The sequence below is a fragment of the Ochotona curzoniae genome, unplaced genomic scaffold (assembly GCF_017591425.1).
Source record: "Ochotona curzoniae isolate NIBS_2020 unplaced genomic scaffold, NIBS_Ocur_1.0 scaffold_1037, whole genome shotgun sequence".
Lineage (NCBI taxonomy): Eukaryota > Metazoa > Chordata > Mammalia > Lagomorpha > Ochotonidae > Ochotona > Ochotona curzoniae.
Genome location: NW_024467083.1, coordinates 17,432,887 through 17,460,203, shown reverse-complemented (window position 1 = coordinate 17,460,203; position 27,317 = coordinate 17,432,887). Strand labels below are relative to the sequence as shown.

The 27,317-nt window shown below is 46.1% G+C and overlaps 1 protein-coding gene across 3 annotated transcripts in view; it reads right to left on the bottom strand.

The window, feature by feature from the left end:
* SARS1 (seryl-tRNA synthetase 1) overlaps positions 1–23,733 on the bottom strand; it is a 28,689-nt gene extending 4,956 nt beyond the window's left edge. For 2 of the 3 annotated variants that reach the window (XM_040998383.1, XM_040998385.1), the window contains exons 1-6: positions 23,489–23,733; positions 14,765–14,835; positions 9,496–9,576; positions 4,677–4,835; positions 3,133–3,276; positions 1,385–1,540 (exon numbers count right to left, since the gene is read on the bottom strand). In XM_040998383.1, the coding sequence (XP_040854317.1) occupies positions 1,385–1,540; positions 3,133–3,276; positions 4,677–4,835; positions 9,496–9,576; positions 14,765–14,835; positions 23,489–23,624 (747 nt within the window). In that variant the 5' untranslated portion in view covers positions 23,625–23,733. The remainder of the gene's footprint in view (positions 1–1,384; positions 1,541–3,132; positions 3,277–4,676; positions 4,836–9,495; positions 9,577–14,764; positions 14,836–23,488) is intronic. The other variant, XM_040998386.1, reaches the window with a different exon arrangement.
* Positions 23,734–27,317: the final 3,584 nt, after the last annotated feature.

Sequence of the window (27,317 nt, the reverse complement as noted above, 5' to 3'; positions counted from 1 at the left end):
GAAGGACTTTTGCTAGCATGCTACCTACCAGGCAAGTATGTGAAAATGATGCATGAAATAAGTCCCAAACATAATATTTTGAAATGACAACTGTTATGTTGGGGCACTGGGAAAGCAGATGATTTCTTCCTGTCATTTAAATTTCCTGCAATGTGGTAGTTTTTTTTTAAGCAGGGGGAGGAAACTTCCTCTGGACCACAGAAACCCACCTTGCTATCACCTCACAGTAGGAATTTCAGCCCTGATGAGACCATTTGCATATACATAGTAAATTTGTTGCTCAAGCCATATTTCAAGTGTTCAACAGTCACAAGTGGCTGGTGGCTGCTGTACTGGATTGTGTAGATAACACATTTGTCACTGCAAAATGTTCTACAGGTTGGTGCCGCTTCAAACAATATGCTGTGGCTTCTATGGGGCTAGATGTGTCAGCCAAAATTTCACCCTACTGAGACCCGTGTACCCAGGAGAAGGGATGGAAAGACACAAGGTGACACATGCGCACATTCCCCATTCTTAAGAGAAAGGCCAGGAAGACAGAAGGGCTAGCCACATCAATGCTCAGCTTCCAGAGCCCATGGTTTGCTTCCCAGGGCCCCCTCACTGAAAACAGAACTTTCAGCAGTGGGAAGATGGTTCTAGGTGATGAAGCTTTTCTTCCTAAGACACATCAGGTCAGGTCAGCTCAGCAGCAGTCATCTGACTCCTCCTCCATTCAGGCCGGGGAAGCAGACAGGCCGTCACAACAAGCTCCATTTCAGACAGCAGAAGGTGAGCTGCCAAGGTGAGCCGCCAGCAGAGATGCTCTAGAACATCCGGGTGCTGGCCCAGCCAGGTCACACTTGCTGCAGTTGGAGTCACCTAATCACACTGAAGCCTTGTAGCTCAGCTCGAGTCCTGACTCTGCCAGAGATGCTGCATGACCGTGACATGGGAGCCACATCCATCCCAAGTCAAGTCCCGCCTTGTGGGAGCTTCCAGACTTGGGTCAGGAGCGGGAGGATGTGGGAAGAGGGCTGGGAGATCAGAGCTACTTGTCCATTTTCTTTTATCTTAGCACCCCCAACACAGACTTCTTTTTGAAGCGCATGGTGCTAAAGTATGCTCTAAATAGACACATCCTGCAGATTTCCCAGGAAAAGATAAAAGAGGCTCTGTTTTCACTGCCCTCTGTGGCAGCACTAACCACATGAGACTGCTGAAATCAACTGAAAGAAACAATCTGCTCCCTTAGTTGCATGAACCACATTTCAAGTGCTCAGCAGCCACAGATGGAAGAGCAATTCCATCATAGCAGAGGATTCCAATGGACAATGCTGCTTGTTATCACTCAATCAAGCTTCAGAACAAGTCATTCGGCCACACTGTAGTGTGGGCTACTTACCTTATAAAGTTCCTCGTCAAACTGGCTGAGCTGTGCCACCTCCTGCATGACCTCCTTCCTCATGAAAAAGGGGGTGTAAATGGGAGTGTAGCCCCGGCTTCTCAGGGAGCGAAGGGCGTACTGGATGAGAGCCTGTTCCAGGAACACGAGGACCCCCTGAAGGAGCAGAGACAGGGCTGTGGTGAGGTCTTCTGGCCATTGCATTGATACATTTGAAATGACATTCAGCAACAGCTAAGGGACAGAACAGGACTGCCCAGGGGCACACAGGAGATCACAAAAACCGTGCACCCACATGACTGACTCACAAGATCATTTCATAACACCAAGCCCAGCATATGATCCAGGTACACTGTTTTGTTTTTAAGATTAGATCGAAAGCTGGAAACCAGGAACTTCATCTGGGTCTCCTATGTGGGTGCAGGGGCCCAAGGCTTTGTACCGTTTTTCTCCCCAAGTGCTTTCCCAAGCACAATAGTAGGGAGCTAGACTGGAAATGGAGCAGCTTGAACTGACACTTGTATGGGATGCCAGTGCCACAAGCAGAGGCTTAACGAACTACACTACAGCACTGGCTGGAGCTAATTCTCATGATACTTGGCTCCGGGACACAGGGAGTTAGGTCCCTGCTGGGGATGCCTAAATCCCGTATCAGAGTGCTGATTTGAGTCTTGCTAACTCTGATTCCGATCTAGCTCCCTGCTAAGGCACCTGGGAAAGCAGAATGATGGTTCAAGTTCCTTCCACCCATATGGGAGACAAGAAAAAAGTTCCTGGCTTCTTGGTCCAGCCAGTGCTGGCTGTCATGGCTATCCGGGGACTGAACTAGCAGTTAGATGCTATCCCTCTTTTTGTCATTCTGCCTTTCAAATAAATCAATCTTAACAAGCAATCAAACAAAAGCAAAAATCAAACAAAACAAATTAAAAAAAACCCACAAAAAACAACAACAAAAGTCCTGGATGACCCTGAATATGTAGAACATACTCATGAACATCCACGGATGTTTAGTATTTAGATCATTTTACCACATCCTCCTGAAAGCTTGCCTTGCATTCACCTGTCCTTTGCCCCCACTGACTCTTGGTGTGTTGCCTCCACCGACCCACTCTCACAGCACTCTGGGTCTGGGGCAGGTGCCTGGCCCAACAATTAAGAAGCCTCTTGGGACGCATGTATTCCATATCAGAGTGCCTGGGCCCGAGTCCTGCCTCTGCTCCTGACTCCAGCTTCCTCAGAGGCAGCAGGTGACGGTTCAAGTAGTTGGGTCTCTGCCACCCACAGGGGAAACCTGCATTGAGTTTTTGGCTCCTGGGTTGGTCTGGCCCAATCCTGGGTTGTTGCAGGCAATTGGTGAATGAACTAGCCAACAGAAGACCTGTTTTTGTCTTTTCTGCCTTTAAAAAAAATAAATAAAAGGGCACTTGGCTTGGCTGTTCATACCACAGGGCTTAGGACAGAGGGCTCTGAGTCTTTGTTACTTGTCTGTCCAATTATCCTGAGCTCCCTAAAGGCAGGCAACGTTCCGACTGAGTCAGCAAAACATACCATTATGGAGGATCACTTAGCGGCTTTTGTCTATGCAATCTGGATAAGCACTCTCTTGCCTCAGAGAGAGAATTGCATCTAATTGCCAATATGTTTATAGAATGGCGAGTGCAAGTGGTGGATTTGTGGGCTTCTCTAGTAGGTTAGGTTTTCCTGCAATCTGTTTTCAATTCCTTCTCCCGCTGGCTCCCAGCTCTTACCTTCAGGAAGTAGCCTCGACTCCCAGCCACCACGGCTCCCTTCTCGCCTTCAAAGCCATCTACCATCACTACCAGGTCCACGTGAGAGTACTTCTTCCTGACCGTACAGTCACCCCATATCCTCTCTACTTTGTTGTCTGCATCCTGTGGAACAAGACCAGGAGAGAAAGAGACATGTCTTATTTCTTATTTCTGCAGATAGAGGATGGACAGGCAGCTGGTTTAGGATCTGTTGAGCTGGAGGTCTTTGCAAGAAACCACCTCCTTCCACATAGGCATGTGTCCACACTATCGTACTTGTCCATCACCATTCTCCTTTCCTGGGAATGCACCGGCTTCATCTGGAACCTAGCGAGAAGATACCATGAAAATATGCATGTTGAGCTGCACGTGAAATTTTATGGAGATAGCAGAAAACTCCCCGGTGGTTCATGCCAGAATAGACAACTCTTGCCTTAAGAAAGGAGATGTTTGGGTCTCTCTGCTTCCATTCTTCAGCCCCTTTTTTCTGGCCATCCATGTCAGTATTTGTTTGCTTTCTCTGCTTTCGAATACAACTTGCTTTATGTATGTCAGCACTAAGAATTCTTACCTTCCTGACTTGCAAGAACTTGGGGAGAAAAACTAACATCTTACCCTAAGATTTCACTACAAACTAACTCTATTTTGCCAAACATTATTTTAAGGACAACCATGTTTTGTGAAGCTGTCCAATTCAAATGCTACTTTTGGTCACTGTGTACACAAAGTGGAAAAAGGGAATTTGCTACAACAGAGACAGCGATTTATAGTTTTAAAGGTAATGCTAGAAACAACATTGGGAACCTTGATTCTTCTAAGAGAGAGGTCTAAGGAGTCCCAGTTTCTGTTTTGTTTTCTCCCCTTTAAATGACTCTTCAAAAATTCTGCACAGGGACAGCCAGCCCCATACAATCAGCATTGCCCAGGGTACAAGGGAGAATGTGGACTTTTTTCTTTTCCAGACTCTCATTGGTTTCAGGGCCACGTGAGGGCGGGCTCGGGGACCTGACCTCTGGAGTCCTGCGCTCACTTGGCGGCCTCCAGCTACCCCAGACATTCACCAGGGAATGAATGAAAAGAGGCACAGATGGGCCCTGCCTTGGCTGGGGTGTCGGGGAACAAAGGCAGGGCTCACAGCAGCTTTGTGCAGGGGAAGCTCCAGCTCAGCAGGAAACTTTTATCATGCAGATCTCCCTTCAACCTGCAGATTCTGGGTAGGGTGTGGGTGAGGGGGTGAGGCCGATTTAGTAGATCCCTCCCACAAGACGCTCTGCTACCATGGGCAACGGGCAGCAGAGGACTGCTGCTACACTGAGAAGAGATTTCTGTGCTAGGAGTCTCCACCTACCTGCTGTCTCTGTTACTTCCCAATCAGGCCAGGATCTGACCCCTGCACCCGTCAATCGGTGGGCAGAGGGAGGACACAAAGGGCCTGCTTCTGACACAGAGCAACCCAGTGTTCGGCTCTCCTCCTGCCCGGGCCACGGCCCTGTGAGGAGGCCTGCTGCGACAGGGACGCCTACCTCATCATTACTGATGGGCACAGATGGGTGTAGAAGGTTCCCAATTTCTCTGAGGTTCTCGAAACGCTCTGCTTCCAGCTTGAGGCGCTCTGTATCACACTTCAGGATGGCTTCATCGATAAGGAGTCGGACTTTTTTGATTTGTGAGACTTTCAGGTTCTGTAGGTGAACAGGCCAGGCCGTACCCAAGATCCAGTGAGACAAGGACATACAGGAACAAGCTAAAATCTTGGTGTCCCACCCCAGCTGTGCTCTAAGGACAATCCTTGTGGTAGCATTTAAAAAATCAAAATGAGGAGCTCAACATGGTGACTGAAAAGGCTCATCTTCCTGTAGCACTCGCACCCCATATAGACTCTGGTTCTAGTCCGGCTGCTCTACTTCCAGTGAAGTTCCCTGTTTATAGATTGGGAAAGCAGCAGAGGACTGCCCAAATGTGTGGGTTCCTTGCATCCATGTGATAAAACTCAGAAGTAGCTTCTAGTTCCTAGCTTCAGATCAGGTCAGCTCCAGCCATTGTGGCCACCTGGGGAGTGAAATACGGGATGGAAGGAAGATCTCCCTCTGTTTCTTTCCCTCTGTAAATCTACCCTTCAAAAATAAAAATCCTGGGCCCAGCGCGATAGCCTAGTGGTTAGAGTCCTCGCCTTGAACATGCCGGGATCCCATATAGGCGCTGGTTCTAATCCAGGCTGCCCCACTTCCCATCCAGCTCCTTGCTTGTGGCCTGGGACAGCAGTTGAGGATGCCCCAAGTCTTGGGACCCTGCACCCACGTGGGAGACCCGGAAGAGCTCCTGGCTCCTGGTTTCAGATTGGCTCAGCTTCAGCTGCTACGCTCACTTGGGGGAGTGAATCATCGGATGGAGGATCTTCCTCTCTGTCTCTTCTCCTTTCTGTATATCCACCTTTCCAGTAAAAATAAATAAATCTTTATTAAAAAAAAAAAAAAAAGGACAAGAGGACCTGCTAAACACACCTATGTCTAATGGCTTTGCTTTCCAGCTCTGCCTGACTCTAGTTCCCTGCTAACACACCTGCTAACACAGTCTTCAGGAGTTGGGTTCCTGACACACGGCAGACCTGGACTGCATTCTCTCAGTTCCTAGATTTAGCCCTAGCCCAGCCTTAGCCCAGCCTTAGTCCAGCCCTAGCCCAGCCCTGCCCATGACCATGCATCCAGGGAGTAAACCAGCAGATGGGAGCTCCCTATATTTTAATTTCTCTGCTTTTGACATGAACGCAAATAAACAATAACAAACCAAATAAATAAATAAAGGCTTCCAAAAGTTATTCCTTAGTATCAGAGGAGAATTGGGTTCAGGACTACCCTCTACCGAGGATGCCAAAATCCATGAATGCTCAAGTCCCTAATACAAATGGCCAAGTATTTGCACAGCCATATAATCTACACATATCCCACTGGATACTTTTTTCTTCTGAAGATTTATTTATTGAATTGAAAGGCTGGGTAAGAGAGAAAAGTACAACAAGGACAGATAAAGATCTATTTGTTGGTTCACTTCCTAGGCAGGCAGGATATACCAGGGTGAAGCCAGGATCCAGGAACAGCAGCCTGGTCTCCCACATAGGTGGCAGGCATTAGAGCACCTGGGCCATTTTCCACTACCTTGTAGGCACATTAGCAGTAAGCTGTCCAGAAAGTGGAGTGGTGAAGGGTGGCTGGGACTGGTACTAAGGCTAAGCCTTTGCCCAACAGTGCAGGCATCCCATATGGGTGCCAGTTCTCATTCTCGTCCCAGTTGTTCCACTTCCAATCCAGCTCCCTGTTTATGGCCTAGGAAAGCAGCATCTTTCGGTCCCTGCACTCATGAGAGAGATGTCAAAGAAGCTCCTGGCTCCTGCCTTTGGATCAGCTCAACTCAAGCTGCTGCGGCTTTCTGGGACGTGAACCAGCAGATACAAGATCTTTATTCTCTGTTACTCAGCATTTCAAATAAAAAAATAAAATAAATCTTAAAAACAAAACAAACAAACAAATAACACAGAAGTGAGACTGATTCCAGACATTCTGACATGGGATGCAATATCCCAACTAGTGGCTTAGCCTGTTGTACCACAAACCTGTCCCCTCCCTACTACATATATTAAAGGTTGATTAGTCACTAACTTAAAAGACAGGATGATAAAGAGAAATACAGCTTCCGTATATAGTTTTAATAGCCCAGGCTGGGCAAGGTTGAAGCCACGAGCCAAGAATTTTTTTTTTTTTTTTTTTAAAGATTTATTTTTATTATTTTTTCTTTGGAAAGGCGGATATACAGAGAGGAGAGACAGAGAGGAAGATCTTCCGTCCGATGGTTCACTCCCCAAGTGAGCGCAACGGGCCGATACTATGCCGATCCGAAGCCAGGAGCCTCTTCCGGGTCTCCCACGCGGGTGCAGGTTCCCAAAGCTTTGGGCTGTCCTCGACTGCTTTCCCGGGCCACAGGCAGGGAGCTGGAAGGGAAGCGGGGCTGCCGGGATTAGAACCAGCGCCCATATGGGATCCCGGGCGTGCAAGGCGAGGACTTAACCACTTGCGCCACCGCGCTGGGCCCGAGCCAAGAATTTCAACCTGGACTTCCGCTATGGGTGGCTGGGCCCCAAGGACTTGGGCCATTTTTCTCTGTCTCCCAGGCCCATTAGTAGAAAACTGAATCAGAAGTAGGAAAACCAAAACTTGAACTGACGCTCCAATATAGGATTCAGGTGTGATGAAGGGGTGACTTCATTCACCCACAATGCCATCTGCCCCCCACAGCACTTTAAATCATCTCCAGGTACTTGTAAGACCTAACACAATGTAAATGCTATATAAATAGCTGCTGGTTCCACTGGTGAGGAACCTGTAGACATGGATGACAGCTTGTAGCCTTGCCCTACAAACCTTCTGGTGATCTTGATTTTCAGACAGAGAGGGCTGCATTTTCCCCACTCTTAGTTGTTCTGGTACATCAGGAGTCATCAAAGCTGTAGCTCTTTTAAGAGTACTTCTGGGACGGGCTCAGTGGCTAAATCCTTGCCTTGCAAGTGCCAGGATCCCATATGGGTGTCAGTTTGTGTTAGGGCTACTTCCACAGCTCCCTGCTTGTGGCCTGGGAAAGCAGCAGAGGATGGCCTAAAGCTTTTGGACCCTGCACCCACATTGGAGATCCAGAAGAAGCTCCTGGCTCTTGGCTTTGGATTGGCAAAGCTCTGGCCACTTGGAGAGTGAACCAGCAGATGGAAGATTTTCCTGTCTCTCCTTCTCTTCGTCAATCTGATCTGGCTTTCCAATAAAAATACATTAAAAAAAAATCAGTAATGCAGACAGAACTTCTTCATTTGTACTTTCTGATGTTCCTGATTAAACGAATTTAGCACTCTGTTTTATATCACATCTAACTGGTTTCTAAGAACACTGTAACTTCAATAAGAGCAATACACTTTAGCTTATGTTGCAGAGCACAATTTTTTTAAAAAAGATTTATTTATTTACTGGAAAGTCAGATATAGAGAAAGGAGGAGAGACAGAGAGGAAGATCTTCCATCTGATGATTCACTCCCCAAGTGAGCGCAACAGCCCAAAGCCAGGAGCCAGGAACCTCTTCTGGGTCTCCCACATGGGTGCAGGGTCCCAAAGTTTTGGGCCGTCCTCAACTGCTTTCCCAGGCCACAAGCAAGGAGCTGGATGGGAAGTGGAGCTGCCGGGACTAGAACCAGTGCCCATATGGGATCCCGGCATGTTCAAGGCGAGGACTTTAGCCTCTAGGCCATGCCACCGGGCCCTGCAGAGCACAATTTTAAACTCTACTCTGACTTCCTTGGGGAGGGCCCTAAGGTAGGATTCCCAGCCCAGTTCTTCAAGCTCCTCTGGTTGCAGACAGGCTTCTGTGACTAAAAACTTACTGCTTCAGGTCTACTATAGTGAATCTAGGGAATATGTACTGGTTTATAATACATAGAAAGATTCTTTAATGTTAGGAAATAAAGGATAGAAAATGGAGTTATAAATCAAATACAATTCATTCCTTTTTTCTTTAGACCTCTGACTCCATCTCTGCTGTCTAATAAACACTCAAAGACAGAGTATAATGAGAGCAGATGGGGACATTACTCCGTGACAGCAATCCAAAGTTGCCACCATGCCGTGTGGAGATGAGTGTGTGTGCCTGCTGGTTAGGAATTGAGATAAAGGAACAGGGTTCAAAATTGTGGTGTAGTGATGTAAGCTTGCTGCCTACAACACCAGAAATCCTTCTCAGAGCACCAATTTGAGTCCTGGCTACCCCACTTCCAAACAAGTTTCCTTCTAATGCACCTGGGAAAGCAGGGCAGGATGGCCTAAGTGTTTGGGCTTCTACCACCCACATAGGAGGCCTGGGTGGAGTTCCAGGTTCCCAGCTTTAGCACGGCCGAGTCCTGGCCATTGCTACCATCTGGTGAGTGAATCAGCAGATGGAAAACCTCTTTGTCTCTCTTTCCATCTCTGCAATTCACCTTTCAAATAAATAAATCTTAAAAAAAAAAAGGGCTGATGCTGTGACATAACAAGCTAAGCCTCTAACCATATCCTGGCAGCTCCATTTTCACTCCAGCTCCCTGCTAATGGCTTGGGAAGGCAGCAGAGGATGGCCCAAGTCTTTAGGCCCCTGAACCTATGTGGCAGACCCAAAAGATGCTCCTGGCTCTTGGCTTTGGATCAGTCCAGCTCTGGCTGTTGTAGTCATTTGGGGAGTGAAAAGTGGATAGGTCTCCCTTTCTGTTTCTTCTCTATGTAACTCTGCCTTTCAAATTAAGAAAAGAAAAAGAAGCAGATAAACAGCTTGGTAACTTACAGCTAAAGTGTCTGCAGTGACATCATCGAAATTCAACACATTCTCTGGAATGGACTCGTCATCACCCACTGGTTCTTTTTTCTGTGGAAAGAAGAAACCCCCAACATAATTATAGAAAAACAAATGAAGGTTTTATGAACTGCACACTAAATTAATATACCATGTGACTGATAATATAATGCTCAACATTAACTTTTTCTTGAAGACGCAACACAGAGGAGAAAATTAGGAAACTGGAAGCCAGAAGTCAGATTCCAGTCTCCATTTCTAGTTTTTTATTCTAGCCAAATTAATGAACTTAGTGGGGACGGAAAATGAACATCCCAGAGAATACAAGAAGGGCATGTTTCCCTGGCCCTGGAGGCGCCTGGGAACCAAGGAAAGTTCCTGTGCTGTAAGCCTCCACAGGAGCAGTGTGGAGCACACAGGCAGGCTCAGGGCCACATGCCCAGCAGTGAGTCCTTGTCCACCTGCTACGAACAGTCCCAGGGCTGAGGCTAAGTGGAAGAAACAGACTGCACTGAGACCCAAGGAAGACAATAAAAAAAAGTCACAGGAATCAGGAACAAAGTGTCTTGCTATCAATGGAATTTAGCCAAATGCAAGGAGTGTTACTTTTTGTTTCTCTCTTCATCCTCCTTTACATCATTCTGCAAATCATTTCTTTTTTATTTTTTCTGTAAAAGATTTACTTATTTATTTGAAAGAATTACAGAGAAAATAAGAGAGAGATCTTCTATCCATTGATTAATTCATTCCCCAAATGGTAGGAACAGCTTGAACAGGGCTGGGCTAGACTAAAGCCAGGAGCATGGAACTCAATCCAGTTCTTCCATGTGGGTGCTGGGGCCCCAAGTACTTCAACCATCTTCTGCTGCTTTCCCAGGAGCTTTAGAGTGGAGCTGGATCAGAAATGGAGCAACTCGGGCTTGAATTGGCACTCATATGGTATGCAGCATTGCATGCAGCAGCTTAATTTGTACCATGAGGCATGCCCCAAATTATCAAAGCTAGGTAATTTTAAAACTCAAATTCTTCATAAACTAAAGAGGTAAAGAGGTAGACATTTTGCCCAGTAGTTAAGCTACCGGCTGGGATGCCCACACCTCATTTCAGACATCCCAGGTGGATTCCTGGTTCCATTTTTGCTTCTGGCTTCCTGCTAATGGTCACCCTGGGAATGAGCAGGTGATGGCTCAAGTTGCCAGGGTATTTCCTGCCGTTCATGTGGAACAACTGCATGAGTCCCAGGCACACAGAAACTTTGTTTATCTGTTTATTTATTTATCTGTGTCTCTGCCTCCTAAATAAACAAGATAAACTACAAAAAAAAAGTCAGAAAACATTGTAACAAGCTAACAGCCTGGCAAAACTCATTCAACAAAAATTCAGAAGCTTGCATCTGCTTTATAAATATAAATAAAATGAGAAGTCTGGAGCTTGCATTGTGGTTACATAGCACGTTAAGCCATTTCCTACAAAGCAAGCATCCCATTTGGGTGCCAGTTCAAGTTCTGGTTGCTCCTTTATGATCTAGCAACCTGCTAATGTGCCTGAGAAAGGAACAGAGAATGGTCCTTGCATCTGGGCCCCTGAACCCAGGTAGGAGACCTGGAGGAATTTCCCGGCTCCAGGTGTCAGATAGGCCCAGCTCTGACCACTGCAGCCACCTAGAGGAATGAATCAATGCATGGAAGATCTGTCTCTCCCCTTCTCTAACTCTGCCTTTTAAATGAATAAATAAATAAATAAAACAAATATTTAAATATTTTCTTCCTTTGTTTCTTTAAGATTTATTTATTTTTACTACTACACAGGCAAATTTACAGAGAGATCTTCCATCTGCTGGTTCACTCCCCAAACGGCTAAAATGGCTGGAGCTGAGCTGATCTGAAAGCAGGAGCCAGGAGCTTCTTCTGGGTCTTCCTCACAGCCGCAGGGACCCAGGGACCTGGGACATCCTCTTTTGCTTTTCCAGGCCATAAGCAGGAAGCTAGATTGGAAGTGGAGCAGGAGGGCCTGGTACTATAGCCTAATGGCTAAAGTCCTCACCTTGAGTGCACCAGGATCCCTTATGGGTGCCAGTTCTAACCCTGGTCCCCCCCCCCCCCCGCTTCCCATCTAGCTCCCTACTTGTGGCCTGGGAAAGCAGTCAAGGACGGCCTGAAGCTTTAGGACCCTGTACCCGTGTGGGAGACCTAGAAGAGGTTCCTGGCTCCTTTCTTTGGATAGGCTCAGCTCTAGCCATTGCGGCCACTTGGGGAGTGTACCATCAGATGGAAAACCTTCCTCTCTGTCTCTTCTCCTCTCTGTATATCTCCCGTTCCAATAAAAATACAAATAAATCTTAAAAAAAAAAAAAAAGGAAGTGGAGTAACTGGCATATGAAGTAGCACCCACGTGAGATGCTAGTGCTTAAAAGTGGAGGATTAGTCTGCTGAGCAACAGCACTGGCCTCTCTCTCTCTCTCTTTTTTTTTCTTTAACCTTCTAAATGTTTGGCCTGGTACCATAGTTCAATTGTTAAATCCTCACCTTGCAAGAGCCAGGATCCATATGGGTTTGTGTTCCGACTGTTCCACTTCCCAGCCAGCTCCCTGCTTATAGCCTGGGAAAGCAGCAGAGGATGGCCCAAGGCACTGAGACCCTATACCCACATGGGAGACCTATAAGAAGCTTCTGGCTCCTGCTTTTGGATTGGCTTAGCTCTGGCTGTTGCAGCTACCCGGGGAGTGAACCAGTGAATGGAAGAATTTGCTCTCTGTCTCTCCTCTCTGTAAATCTGACTTTCCAATAAAAAGAAAGAAATCTGCTCTAAAAACAAAAAAAAAGGAAATAAACCTTCTAAATGTAAAGTATGAATAAAAAAAAAGTAAAGCATGGAAATCCTTTCAGTTCATTACTGAGTCTCACACACCAAAGTGAGAAGTTGAGATTGTAACTATTACACCTTCTGTGACTGAGCGCAGAGCAGAATCACCTACAAAAAGTGCGAAAGTCTCAAAGTACTAGAATGAGTCTTGGTAAGAACAAGCATGAACTACTGATGAAGAAAATGGCCTAAATGTCAAGATTTTTGCTATGTTACTATATGCATGGTTAGCCTAGGGTGCCACAATAGTCAAGAAGTTCCCTTACTATCTGACTGCTATTCAAGACAGCAAACTCAAGTATGGAGGTTACAGTCTACAACTAGCACAGAGTATGATTCTAGGCAAGCTCCTCCTAAGTCTGATCTCCCGCCATTTCTTTATGTAGGATGGATAGCTGCACTTTCTACACCCCAGATCTGCAGCAAAGACAAAAACTAAAGTAAGATATATATGATAGCATTAGAACACTTCATGTGTGTGGGCAACTGCCCCCTTGTTTCAAACTGCCTGCTACTTGATAGGTGTGACCTATAGCTTATTTGGCCTGGCCTAAGGTGTAACTTCTCCCCTGAATACAAAATGTGACCAACAGGATTAGGCATACATTTTATCCAATCACAATGTCATTACTGGGTGAAGGGATTACCTAAAAGTACCCTCTTACCCTCCCTTTTCTTAAACCTTTATACACCTGGAACTTGGGCTGAATAAATGGACTTTCTCACCAGCTTGTCTCTGGCCTCACCCTTGGTGACTTTAGGGCCTGCTGGCAGGCCAAAATCCTGAGACAAGTGCTGAACAAACTAAATCACTACTACCTCTATCCCAGCGGAGATCAAGTGTGAATAATCCTCTTAAGGCGAGCAGCACATTTGGATCTAACATGCTGAAGCAGAGGCTGGTGTGATGGCTCAATTGCCTAATCCTCTACCTTGCACTGTCAACACCCTATTTGGGTCCTGATTCCTGCACTAGTTGCTCCATTTCCTATTGAGTACCCTGCTTCTGGCATGGAAAAGCAGCGGAGGATGGCCCAAAGCTTGGGGACTGTCTGCACTGGTGAGGAAGATCTGCAAGAAACTACTGATTCCTAGCTTCAGATCAGCTCAGCTCGAGTCACTGTAGCCATCAGAAGTCAACTAGCAGATGGAAGATCTTTCCTCTGTTTACCCTTCTCTCTATAAATCTGCCTTTCCAATATAAATAAATAAATCTTTAAAAAAAATGTGGCTACAAATGACACTCAGCCCCATTTTCTTGCTACAGTTGTGCAGTTGGGACAATCCAAAAATAATCTAGATATAGAGTGCATTTTCATGTTTTTTTCTGTTTAAATAAGGGGTTAAAAGGGCATTTTTGAACAAAGGTTAAAAACATGAGCGATCGGGCCCAGCGCGGTGGCGCAAGTGGTTAAGTCCTCGCCTTGCATGCCCGGGATCCCATGTGGGCGCTATCCCAGCAGCCCTGCTTCCCTTCCAGCTCCCTGCCTGTGGCCCGGGAAAGCAGTCGAGGACGGCCCAAAGCTTTGGGACCCTGCACCCGCATGGGAGACCTGGAAGAGTCTCCTGGCTTCGGATCGGCATAGTATTGGCCGTTGCGCTCACTTGGGGAGTGAATCATCGGACGGAAGACCTTCCTCTCTGTCTCTCCTCTCTGTATATCTGCCTTTCCAATAAAAAAGTAATAAAAAAAAAAAAACAAAAAAAAACCCAAGAGCGATCCTGGACACCAGAGGAAAAGCTGAGCTGATATTTAATGTTCTTTGAGCACTGAGAGGATTTTCTGGATGAAGGCCAATAAGTCCCTCAACTGCTGCACAACTACAGAGGAACTCAGACATTGCCTCAAATTCTCTGTATTCTAAAGACTGGGTTCTAACTATCCCACTCCATGTTGCCTAGTATTGTCGTTTTACAGATGAGAGCACCGAGGCTCCGAAGCTAACAAGCCTAGAAGTCCCACAGCTAACAGAAAGACAGGACAAGGTTTAGGCTCCATATCAGTATTGTTTTCATTAAGAAGCTTGATCACACTGGGAAGAAAAGTGAAGCCTGTCATAACTTGCCTGGCACCATAGGTTGAGCCAAGAAGTAACTGGGAAAGAGGATGGTAGAACTGATATTCCTATTATAGGAACCAAAGACATGACTGGTGTGGCAAGAATCTTAAACACCGAAGTCAAGTCACTGTAAGGTCAAAAGCAAGGGCTTTCTATTTCCCTCTCTCCTTTCCTTTACTTTTTAAATAATTTCACTGCCAGTAAGGAATTCAGAATCTTATAATCTAAGAGTTTAATACCATGACACCAAGTTATGGTTAGAACTTGCAAGAATATCAGCTGGAACAAAATGACACTGCTCCTGCGCAGCTCTCAAGTCTGCCTTCTCAAGTTCTTACCTTCATTTTTTCTCCAATTGTCTTGCTGCATAGATTCTTCAGCTTGTTTAAGTTGTCTGCTCGAAATCTGCCTAAGCATAAAGAATATCACAAGAAATGCTATTAATTAAGATACTCAATTCTCCTGAACATGGTTTTTAGTTCTAATTTCAGCTCTAGGCCCAAATGAGCTAAAGGACCTATACCATGACATTGTAGAATCTTGTTACAACCCCTAATTTAGTTGTCATATATTAATGATCACTTATAGTTTATGCCCAGTGTTAAATGCCAAGGAAAAAAAAACCCATTCTGAGTTTGATAATACATATGGTAATATTGTAGGGTAGCAAAGCCGAGAAACTTGTCAGATCCTGAAGTAACTACAGCCTGTCCAACTTTAATTATTATTATTTTTTTTCTTAATTTGAAAGGCAGATTTACAAAGAGGAGGAGAGACAGAGAGGCCTTCCATCTGTTGGTTCACTCCCTAAATGGTTGCAATGGCTGGAGCTGAGCCTATCCAAAGCTGGAAGCCAGGAGATTCTCCTAGGTCTCCCACACGGGTGCAGGAGCCCCAGCACTTGAGTCATCCTTCACTGCTTTCCTAAGCCATCAGTAGTCAACTGGACAGGAGGTGGAGCAGCCAGGAGCAGGACTAGAACAGAACAGCCCATACAGGATGCTGACACTGCAAGGCGCAGGATCAATTTGTTCAGCCACCACACCAGCTCCCCAGTCCTACTATTTTAAACTCATTTAAACAATGGTGTGCTATACACTGGAATTTAGATGGAGGGCATGAACATGGGCTAGATACCTAGATATGACCATGAATGCTACATTTTTATGCTGGAAATGGTGTATTTTGATACGATACTCTTTGGATAGTTTTAGGGAAAATTCCACTTCTTATATTTTTTTAAACAACCTTTTATTTTTAATATTTTTTACATGAGTTGAGAGGTGCACACACTGATAGGGGCTTCTATTTAGGGTGAGAAGGGTCATGTACGCAGGAATGTGGGTGAGATATATGTTTCAGGGCTTTTCTTTTTGTTCTGCTGGTCTGATGGGGTGAAGGAGACAGACCACTCCTTGCTGTTAAGCTAAATCAGCACCCGGGGATGGGAGGTGGACATCTGATGATGCCTTACAGACTGCAATTTGGGGAAGAAGGTTTCATGTGTATTACTTGAATGGTTTTAACAGTTGAGAGATTGTTGGCTTCATTGCACCAGGGTTGAGAAAAATCTTCCCAAGGTCTATTGGCTGATCAGGTCCACCTCAGTGCACATTCACAGACCCAGACCCTTGCTGCAAAGCTTGGCTAGGAGTTATCCAACCTGTTCGGCTTTCCATCCTATCAAGGTACCCAACACCCTCAGCTGGTCTAGATGATCCAGTTGTCATGTCCCCTGTTTGCATCTGAGCATACTGTCCACTGCACAGGCATCAGCAACCGAGGAAGCCAGTCTAGACACATGCACTCCAAGGTCAGACCACATATCTCGATTTCCCCTGTGGCTGGGATTTGAGTCAATTTTGGCAACAAGTTTCTCTCTCTTTTTTAAAATATATATTTTTTAAAGATTTATTTATTTTTATTGGAAAGGCGGATATACAGAGAGGAGGAGAGACAAAGATCTTCTGTCCGATGATTCACTCCCCAAGTGACCACAACGGCCAATACTTGCCGATCCGGGGCCAAGAGCCAGGAGCTAGGAGCACTTCCAGGTCTCTCACAGGAACCCACACGGGTACAGGGTTCCAAGGCTTTGGGCCATCTTTTACTGCTTTCCCAGGCCACAGGCAGGGAGCTGGATGGGAGGCAGGGCCACCGGGATTAGAACCAGCACCCATATGGGAACCTGGCGTGTTTAAGGCAAGGACTTTAACTACTACACCATCACACCGGGCCCAAGTTTCTCTCTTTAATCTCCTTAAACTTTAGCATGAAATGATACAATTGCTCTTGCATTCATTTATTTACATTGACAGAGAGCAGATTACTGGTTGCCATGGATTCAGGCAGAGGAAAAGAAAGGACCACAAGGGGATCAAACAGTACCTCTGGGGATTGTGTGGTACAGCATGCTCTCCTCCACCTGCTGTGTTGGCATCCCACATGGGCTCAGAATCATATACCAGCTCTTCTACTTCCTCTCCAGCTCGCTGTCTATGGCCTGAGAAAGCAATGAAGGATGGCCCAAGTCCTAGGACTCTACACCCACATGGGAGACCTGGAGGAGGTTCCTGCCTCCTGGTTTTGGATCAGCTCAGGTCTGGCTGCTGCATCCATTTAGGGAGTGAATGAGTGGCTGGAAGATCTCTCTATCCTTCTGTACTTCTCTCTATAAGTCTGCCTTTCAAATTTAAAAAATTATAAATAAATCTTCAAAGAAAAGAGGGCCCAGCGTGATGGCTTGGTGGCTTAAATCCTCGCCCTGCATATGGTGGGATCCCATATGGACACCAATTCATGTTCTGGCTGCTCCACTTCCCATCCAGCTCCCTGCCTGTGGGCTGGGTAAGCCGCAAAGGACAGCCCAAAGCCTTGGAACCCTGCACCCGCATGGGAGACCTGGAGGGAAGTTCCTGGCTCTTGGCTTTGGATCAGCACAGCACCGGCCATTGTGGTCACTTGGGGAGTGAATCAGCAATGGAAGATCTTCCTCTCTGTCTCTCCTCCTCTTTGTATATCTGACTTTCCAATAAAAATAAAATAAATCTTAAAAAAATACATATATCATTTTTAAAATTTTGTATATCATATCTAATGATCTTGCTAAAGTTATTTAGTTTTAATGGTTCAGATCGTGTATGCAAATTATCTGCAAATGATTAATAGATTTACTTTTTCTATTTTAATCTTTTAGTTCTTGACTTCTATCACACTGACTGGAATTGCCAGCATGATGTTGACTAGAAGTAGTGAATCCTCATCCTATTTCTAAATTCAGGGGATTCATTCAATGTCTCACTCTAAGCAGAAAGATGCTAGCTGCGAGTTTATGGTAAATATTTACTATTAAACACTGGCATTTCATATGAAAAAAGTGGGTCCCTATTTCACATACTTTACCAAAATTAACCTGAGGTGAACCATGCACCTAAATGTGAAAGGTCAAGTAACAAAACTTTTGGAAAAACCCTGGGGACTCTGGGGCATCTCCTGGAGCTTGTGATATGGAAAGATTTCCCAAACCAAACACCAGGAGCACGAATCACCAAACAAAGGTCAAAAGCAGAATTCTAACAGCTATTCATCAAGACTGAAGAGGCAATCAAAGCACAGACTGGGAGGACTGTAGCGCATGTACCTGACACAGGTGTTCTTGGATACAGAATATAGACAGACAATCAAAAGCTGGTCAAAAAGACCAAATAGACACTTGTCAAAAAATATAAGATCTCCAAACGCCAACAAACTCTTACTTTTTGTCCTCAGGAAAAAATGAAATAAGAGCACAACGAGACACGACTCATCAGAATGGCTAAAGTTTGAGGCCAGTGGAGTGGCAAAGCATGCATAAACTGCAGTGCAGCATCCCATATGGGCACTGATTCAAGTCTAAGCTGCTCCACTCCAGATCCCATTAGCTCCTTGCTAAAGGCCTGAGAGGGTAGTGGAAGATGGCCCAAGCCCACTAGACCTGGTAGAAGCTCCTGGCTCCCTGCTCTGAACGACTCAGATCTGGCATTGTGGCTATCTGGGGAGTGAACCAGGAGATGGAAGCTCTCTCTCGTTCAAGTGAAAATATATTAGAAAGCTGTATGTGAAGATTTGTGCACTTTACTATATAAATGGCATCTCAGCAAGTTTAAGAGAGTATAGCTAAAAACAGTTTGAATGCCATAATAGAGACATATGAAGCAATACATTGAGAAGTTCAACAAATTAGGTCAACTTATGGGAAAAGTTGGGTGCCAAGGAGGGTGGATCCAAGTTGGGGCAGCACCCTCATAAGGAATATACTGAGACTAACAATGTAAAATATGATAGGGGACTAGAGACACGTAACACAGCAAAAGCGAAGCACAAGAGGTCATTGGTAGTAGTGGCAAAAAGAAGATAAGGTGAGAAAGGCATGGTGCACTTTCATAAATCAGGCTAAGAAATCTGGATTTTTTTTATGCTTTAAGGCTGCTGTCCAAATGGCCTCTAGCCATCTGGCTAGCCTAAATTGAGATGTGCTCTAAGTAAAATACATACATTAGATTTTGAAGACTCACACAAAAATGTAAAATATCTCAATAATTTAAAACACTGATTACATATTGAAAACATAACTTTAGGGTATGCTTGGTTAAACAAAACATAATACTAAAATTTGCTTCACCTGTTTCCTTTTATCTACATATTTTAAATTTTATTTATTTATTTGAAAGAGACAGAAACAACAGAGAGGGACAGAAATCTTCCACCTGCTAGTTCACTCCCCAGATGGATGCAATGGCCAGGGCTGGGCCAGGCCAAACCCAGCAGCCAGGAACAACATGTGGGTCTGCTAAGAGGAAGTATAAGACACTTCTCTAGATGCATTAGCAGGAAGCTGGATCAGAAGTGGAACAGCTCGTATGGGTACTCATATGGAAAGTCAACATTGCAAGTAGCAACTTAACCATTATGCTACAACTTCAGCCTGTCTTTATATATTTTTTATAGTAACTACAAGCAAATTTACAATTTCATATGAAGCTCACTTTGTATTAAAAAAAAAAAAAAAAACAACTGAATAATTTGAAAAGCAGAGTAACAGGGCCTAGCAGCTAAAGTCCCTGCCTCATACCTAGCTGGGATCACATATGGGCGCTGGTTCTAATCCCAGCAGCCCCGCTTCCCATCCAGCTCCCTGCTTGTGGCCTGAGAAAGCAGTCGAGGACGGCCCAAGGCCTTGGAACCCTGCACCCACGCGGGAGACCTAGAGGAAAGTTCCTGGCTCTTGGCTTTGGATCAGCCCAGCTCTGGCCATTGTGGCCATTTGGGGAGTGAGTCAATGGACAGATCTTCCTCTCTGTCATTCCTCTTCTCTGTATATCTGACTTTCCAATAAAAATAAAATAAATCTTTAAAAAAAAAAGAGTAACAGAGATGTTTCATCTACTAGTTTACTCCCCAAATGGCTGCAAAGCTAAGACTAGGTCAAGCCAAAGCCAGCAGCAAGTGACTGCAGCCTAGTCTTCCATATGGGAGGTCGGGGCCCAAGACGTTCACTGTCATCCACTGCCTCTCCAGGCACAGCAGCAGCAAGCTGGAGCAAAATGGATCAGCCAGGTCTTAAACAAGCATGCTGGCTTCACAAGCTGCAGCTTACCTGGCTGTGCCACAACCCTGGCCTCTCACGTCCTGCTGCTGTAAAATATCAGTACTACTGTCACTGTCAAGACTTAACGCCAAGTGAAGGCAGCAAACCGATGTTCTACAAAGAGCATGTGCCCTGGATGTGGCCTCCCATTGCCTGTGCCCGGGATGAAACAGAAGACAAGGCTGTTCCAATTGCTGCAATCAACAATGATAAGGTTCCAGCTTAAGACATGTTCTCCGAGAGTTATCAGGAATTACTTCAACTGACAGTAAAATGTCTCATTCAGGACACCAAGGTTTGGGAAAGAATGTTCTGGTGGTTGATAGATTTCAAGATACATAAAAATCTAATGGCTTTGGGAGTAGAGCTAAGACAACTATGTGCAAATGTGGCTTAATTATACTATTCTGAAATGAAGAAATCATAGTTCAAACCCCTGGAGTGGGAAAACTTATGGTCAACTCCAACGCCATTAAGACTCCACATTCTATCAGTTGCCCAGGTTCTCCACTGAGCCTCAGGAGCACCTTGGAAGTCTATAGAGAGAAAAACTGGCATAATTGGAATGGAGGGTCTGCTAGAGGTTGCTATGTTCTCAGTCAAGGAGCATGACGGGAGTCCTTCATGTAGCTCTGGTTACTGGTCCTTGTTGCAGCTAAGGACCCAGTCCTCTATTCTGAAGTTCAAGATGGAAGGCCAGTGTTACAGCACAGGGAGCTAACCTGTGACCCGTGATGCCGGCATCCCATATGGCTCCTGGCTTCAGCTTGGCTCAGCCCTGGCCATTTAGCCAATTGAAGAGTGAATCAATGAGTGGAGGATCCATCTTTCTTCTTCACTCTGCCTTTCAAATGAATTAAGTTTTCAAAAAAATAGAAAAGAATGTTGGTATAAAACATGTCAATACACAGCTTGGGGAACCACAGACTTAAAAAAAAATAAACTCTTGTTATTTTTAGTTGAAAGGCAGAATTAGAGAGTGAGAGACAGAGACAGATAGACAGACAGACAGCTACCTAAATGGCCACAACAGCCAGAGCTAGTCGGGTCCAAAGCCAGAGCCAGGAGCTTTTTCCAGGCCTCCCTCATAGATACAGGGTCCCAAGGTGTTGGGTGTCTACTACCTTCCCAGGCCATAAGCAAGGAGTTGGAGGGGAAGTGGAGCAGCCAAGACACAAACTGGTGCCCATGTGATGCTGGTGCATACAAAGCAAGGATTTAGCCACTAGGCTATTGTGCCTGACTCAAAACTAAATAAATCTGAAAAAAAAATTTTTTAAAGCTTCCTAAAGATCTGTATATTATACACAGGATGTAAGCTAACATATTTAAAGTCATTCAATGGTGCCTAAAACCTGATACTCTAGTTTTTTTAAATTAAATTCATTTATTTAAAAAAGGTTTAATTTGAGAGGCTGAGTTACAGAGAGAGAGAGAGAAAGAAACTCCACCTGTTGTTTCACTCCCCAAATAGCCACAATAACTGGAGCTGAGCCCAGCTGATCCGAAGCCAGGAGCCAGGAGCCTTAAGCCTCTTCTGGGTCTCCCATATGGGTGCAAGGGCCAAAGGACCCAATTTCTTAGGCCACAGGCAAGCATTTGGATTAGTAGTGGAGCAAGTGGGACTAGAACCGGTGCCCATATAGGATGCCTGTGGCAAAGGTGGAAACAGACTACCATACCAGGGTCCCATCGCTTGTCTAGTTTATTTTCATCTTAAACAATAATTGTGGCAAATTTCAATTCCACTACCCAAAGTTTAAATTCAAGTATGGGGCCCAGCACGATAGTGTAATGGTTAAGATCCTAGCCTTGAATGCGAAGGGATCACATATAGGCGCTGGTTCTAATCCCGGCAGCTCCACTTCTCAATCCAGCTCCCTGCCTGTGGCCTGGGAAAGCAGCAGAGGATGGCCCAAAGCCTTGGGACCCTGCATCCGCATGGAAGACCCGGAAGAAGCTCCTAACTCCTGGTTTTGGACCAGCACAGCTCTGGCCACTGTGTCCATTTGTGGCGTGAATTAGAGGATGGAAGATCTTTCTCTCTGTCTCTCCTTCTCTCTGTAAATCTGACTTCCCGGGCCCAGAGGCGTGGCCTAGCGGCTAAAGTCCTCACCTGGAAGCTGCCATGGGCGCCGGTTCTAATCCCAGCAGCTCCACTTCCCATCCAGCTCCCTGCCTGTGGGCTGGGAAAGCAGTCCAGGACAGCCCAAAGCTTTGGGACCCTGCACCCGTGTGGGATACCCGGAAGAAGTTCCTGGATCCTGGCTTTGGATTGGCATAGTATTGGCCGTTGCGCTCACTTGGGGAATGAATCATTGGACGGAAGATCTTATTTTCTGTCTCTCCTCCTCTCTGTATATCTGACTTTCCAATAAATAAATAAATCTTTAAAAAAAATCTGACTTCCCAATTTAAAAAAATGTTTTAAAAAGAGAATTTTAAGTTTATTTTGACGCCCAGAAAAAAATATTGAGACCCAAGCGTTTTATTTGTAATATGTATTTTTTCATAAGCTTTTAAAGAAATATTTGCACGCATGGGTTTAAAAAACACTGCAGCAAACTAAACTTCTTATCTTGGAAATTCATTTCCCATGAACTTTCTGAAGTACCCGCACCAGGCAGTTATGTGTAAACCGATGCTGTTTTATCACCCGGGAATAGGATCCCTCCCACTGTAGCAGAGCGACAGCATGCCGTCACAGCCTGCCTTGCAGCAAGTTGCAGACCTATTGCATCAGACGAAGTGAATCACGTGTGCCTGAAAGCATCTGACCAACCAGTGCCCACTCTCCCTAATCTGGGCAGAAACTGACAGGCAGAAGGTTCTACTTTTTTTTTTTTTTGGCTTCCCGAAAAAGCAGTCCCAGGTTCTAGTCCACGTCCTATCCAGAAAACCTCGCAAAGCCCCCAAAGCAATCTTATTGGGCACAAGATAGTTCTTTTGACTTGCTTTCTACTCTCATCAATCTCGGAGAGGTACGCCCATACAGGTGGAGTGAACCTATTGTGCTGCAGGCGACTCGGCCTTGGGCAGGAGACACTGACCCCATCCAAAACGAAGAAGACTACGCCGGCCTCGGTGAAGATAAGGGGGGCAGTGGGGTAGAGACCAGAGAAGGATAGGAAAGCGCCCCCGCCACCAACCCTTCCGCCCTGGCTTTCTTCTGGATCGCCCAAGTTGCAGGAAGGCTTGACAGCTCGGGATGCTCACGCGTCCGGCTCGCCCAGCCGCACTGCGCACGCGCGCACTGCCAGGGTCGCGGGGAGAAGGGGTTCGACCCCAGCTCCCGGGCTGTGTTCTGGGGACCACGGGCAGTCTCTCGGTCACCGCAGCCCGGGAGAGTGCGACGAGGAGCAGACGCGGACTGTCGGGAGCGCGGACAGGACGCGGTGAGGGATCCCGGGGAGACCGCGCGCACCCCGGGACTTACATCGTCTCCACTCGCTGTCTGCCTTCACCAGCTGGTCCACAAGTCCCGGGTCCTTGAAACGCTTCTCCTGCGACTCCCGGATCAGGGCTGGGTCACCCCCTTTATCCACACGAAACAAATCCAGATCCAGCACCATCTTCCCGTCTCTCCGGCCAACACGGGGATGCCAGGAGCCTGCGTCACAGCCTGGGACGGAAGAACTGCAACGGCGCGCTGACACGCTGCTTCTGCGCAGGTACGTCTTCCTCGCGGCCGGAAGCGGCTTGTGGGGGCGGAGCCGCGGGGCGGGGTATGGGCGGGGCTTCCTCCGGCGCATGCGCCGAGCTCCGTCCCTCTGAGGGAGTAGCTCAGCTGGCCTCTTCCCACCCCCCAAAGAAAAAGATCATAAAGTATAAAATACGTAGTGTATATGAGTGAAATTGACCTTTTGAGATTTGATTATCGTTTATAACTCTTGGCTATATTCCTGAGGAGTGTTTTTTATAATTACTGTTTGTTGAATTATTTAAGATTTTAAAAAAATTTTAATTTGTTTTTACTTTTTAAAAATTATTATCATCATTCTATGATACAGCTCAATAGGCCCTGGGATTTCCTCTTCTTCTTCCCCAAGATTCCTCCCCTCCACCGAATCCCCATATATTATTACTATAGCATAGTTCTTCATAAAGAGTCAAGTGTTCATCATTGTGGGCATGGACAATGGCAGAGAGTCCAGCCTCCCATTGTCAAGATATAGCTGATAGTTTCATTAGTAGTCCATCTTTTTTTTTAAGATTTATTTTATTTTGGGCCCGGCGCGGTGGTGCAAGTGGTTAAAGGTCCTCGCCTTACACGCCCGGGATCCCATATGGGCGCCGGTTCTATCCCAGCAGCCCCGCTTCCCTTCCAGCTCCCTGCTTGTGGCCTGGGAAAGCAGTCGAGGACGACCCAAAGCTTTGGGACCCTGCACCCGCGTGGGAGACCCTGAAGAGGCTCCTGGCTTCGGATCGGCATAGTATCGGCCGTTGCGTTCACTTGGGGAGTGAATCATCGGACGCAAGATCTTCCTCTCTGTCTCTCCTCTCTGTACATCCGCCTTTCCAATGAAAAAATAATAAAAAATAAATCTTTAAAAAAAAAAGATTTATTTTATTTTTATTGTAAAGTCAGATATACAGAGAGGAGGAGAGACAGAGAAAAAGATCTGTCGGTCCAATGGGTCACTCCCTAAGTGACCACAACGGCTGGAGCTGAGCCAATCCAAAGCCAGGAGCCTCTTCCGGGTCTCTCACACGGGTGCAGGGTCCCAAGGCTTTGGGTCATCCTCAACTGCTTTTCCAGGCCACAGGCAGGGAGCTGGATGGGAAGCAGGGCTGCTGGGATTAGAACTAGTGCCCATATGGGATCCTGGCACATGCAAGGGGAAGACTTCAGCCACTACACTATTGCACTGGGCCCAGCAGTCCATCATTGATCTGGAAGTAGAGATGCACACTGCACTGCATCCTCACATCTGGACATGACAGTCTCCATTACACAGTCATCACACATCTCCTTAAATGAAAAGCCACAATAAAAAATCAACAACTGGAAGGAAAATAGAAATTTATAATGTCATGAATTTCTCAAGAGGTTTTAATAGTTCAACAGTCCTGAATTGCTTGCGATCTCACCACTCCAACCGCAATAAAATCTCTCCAGATCCACTGGCTGCTATAGTCAACTTTAGTGTCTCTGCTCAGATCTTCACTGCCAATGCTTGGCTGGGGTAGTTTTTTGTAGAAGGACATTGTGACCTTAGAAAGTCAACAAGCACAGGATTACAGTTGATTGGATAATATTTGTATGAGAACAACTGAATGGATGCCATTTGTGTGACTGATTGGATAGCATTTGTATGAGAACAGTTGAGTGGACAGTACATGAATGAGAACATTTGGTGGGATATACAAAACAAGAGTTCCAAACAAAAGTATAGAAACATTTGATGGGACTTGGCACTGTAGCCTAGCGGCTAAAGTCCTTGCCTTGACCAAGAAGGGATCACATATGGGCGCTGGTTCTAATCCTGGCAGCTCCACTTCCCATCCAGCTCCCTGCTTCTGGCCTGGGAAAGCAGCAGAGGACAGCCCAAAGCCTTGGGACCCTGCACCCACATGGGAGACCTGGAGGAAGTTCTTGACTTCTAGCTTCAGATTGGCGCAGCACTGGCCATTGTGGTCACTTGAGGAGTGAATCATCGGACGGAAAATCTTCCTCTCTGTCTCTCCTCCTCTCTGTATATCTGACTTTGCAATAAAAACAAATAAACCTTAAAAAAAAAACCTTAAAATCATCCACACATTCCCACCTTCCCACCCCCTACTTTCAATCTTGATTAGGTTTGTCACCTCTTGATTGCACTGGGATACAGCATATGGCTGAATTCATGAAAATTCCAGTGTACCCTATAATTGTTTTTTTGCTATTGCACCCTCAATGGTTAAACCAGAGAAAGTTTCAAAGTAGTGTGAGTTTGAAGGCTCTTGATTTTCAAGGGGAATCTGTCACATAAAAGGGAAAGAGATTGTGGCTGGCATTGTAGCACCAGATGTTAAATCTCTGCCTGTAACACAAACTTCCCATGTGGGTGCTGGTTCAATTCCCAGCTGCTCCATTCCTGGTCCAGTTCCCTGCTGATGCACCTGGGAAAAGGAGTAGATGATGGCCCACATCCTTCAGCCTCTACACATGGGAGAACTGGCTGGTGTTAAGGGAACAGAGGCACAGGGCAGAGCAAATGCCTAGGAGGGAGGCAAAAGTTTATGAACAGCTGCTGAGGGTGGTTAGGCTATAATAAGTGGAGAGACAGTAGGCATGCTAGGCTGTTTGGGACCCAGGGAGCCATACTATCAGATTTGTTGGAGACACAGCTGCTTCCTGTTCTGTGATAGGGTTAAGTAACTCCTGCCTCTAGGGCTGGTCTGAGGATAAAGTGAGTCCGTGCAATGACAGTACTCAGCCAAGACTGACACACAGAGCTGCCAAATTAATGCTATCTTTCTTTTCTACTGTCCTTATCCCATAAGCAGATGGTGGCATTAGGAATACTTAGCAGCCAGTACAACAGAGGTATCACCTAATCAAAATAGATGTGGCTCTTTAGCAACCAATTTTGGAGTATAGATGGGTACCTGCTGATAACGGACCTGCCTGACAGCCACCAGGAGCCATCAGAGATCTCAGCACATTTGGACTCCATTGGATCCATGTTAGGAAAAGTGGGCAGAGGGCTAAGTGCAGGAGTGGGAGGCACCGGAAGAGAAGGAAAGGCCCCTGTTTGAAGGCTAAAATGACCCAGAGGCCTTGCAGTAGAACACTGGTGCTTGGTTCTGTGTGGATGCAAGAGTTTGCGACATCTCAAATTCATCTTCTGCTTGGGATGGTCAAGTGGCCTCCACTGAAGTCAAGGAGAGTTCATGGACCTTGGAGATGGTAGATGCCAGCTAAGCTTGAGAACTTTCTTCATACCCAGTCTAGAGCAATCCATCTCACACACAGAGCTCTGCCTGATACTGGAGAGTATATTATTCTGTAGCCAACCTTGTGCCACCCCCAGAAGCCTGAGCTGGGAGGGAAGGAAGAGAACTTAAGGAGTATCTGCTGCCTTCTCTTTCACCCCTACCCAATCTTGGCAATCAGGCATTGTGCAAGCTTTGTTGTGGGGCTTTGGCCAGTGACAGATTCCCCATCAGGTGACAAGAAGCTTCTGGCATATGTCCCCCTCCTCTTTACCCCTCCCACCACCATGGTTTTCAAGTCTCTGTTCATTCATGTATCTCTCTGGGGTCTGGACCCCTCTGTTCAT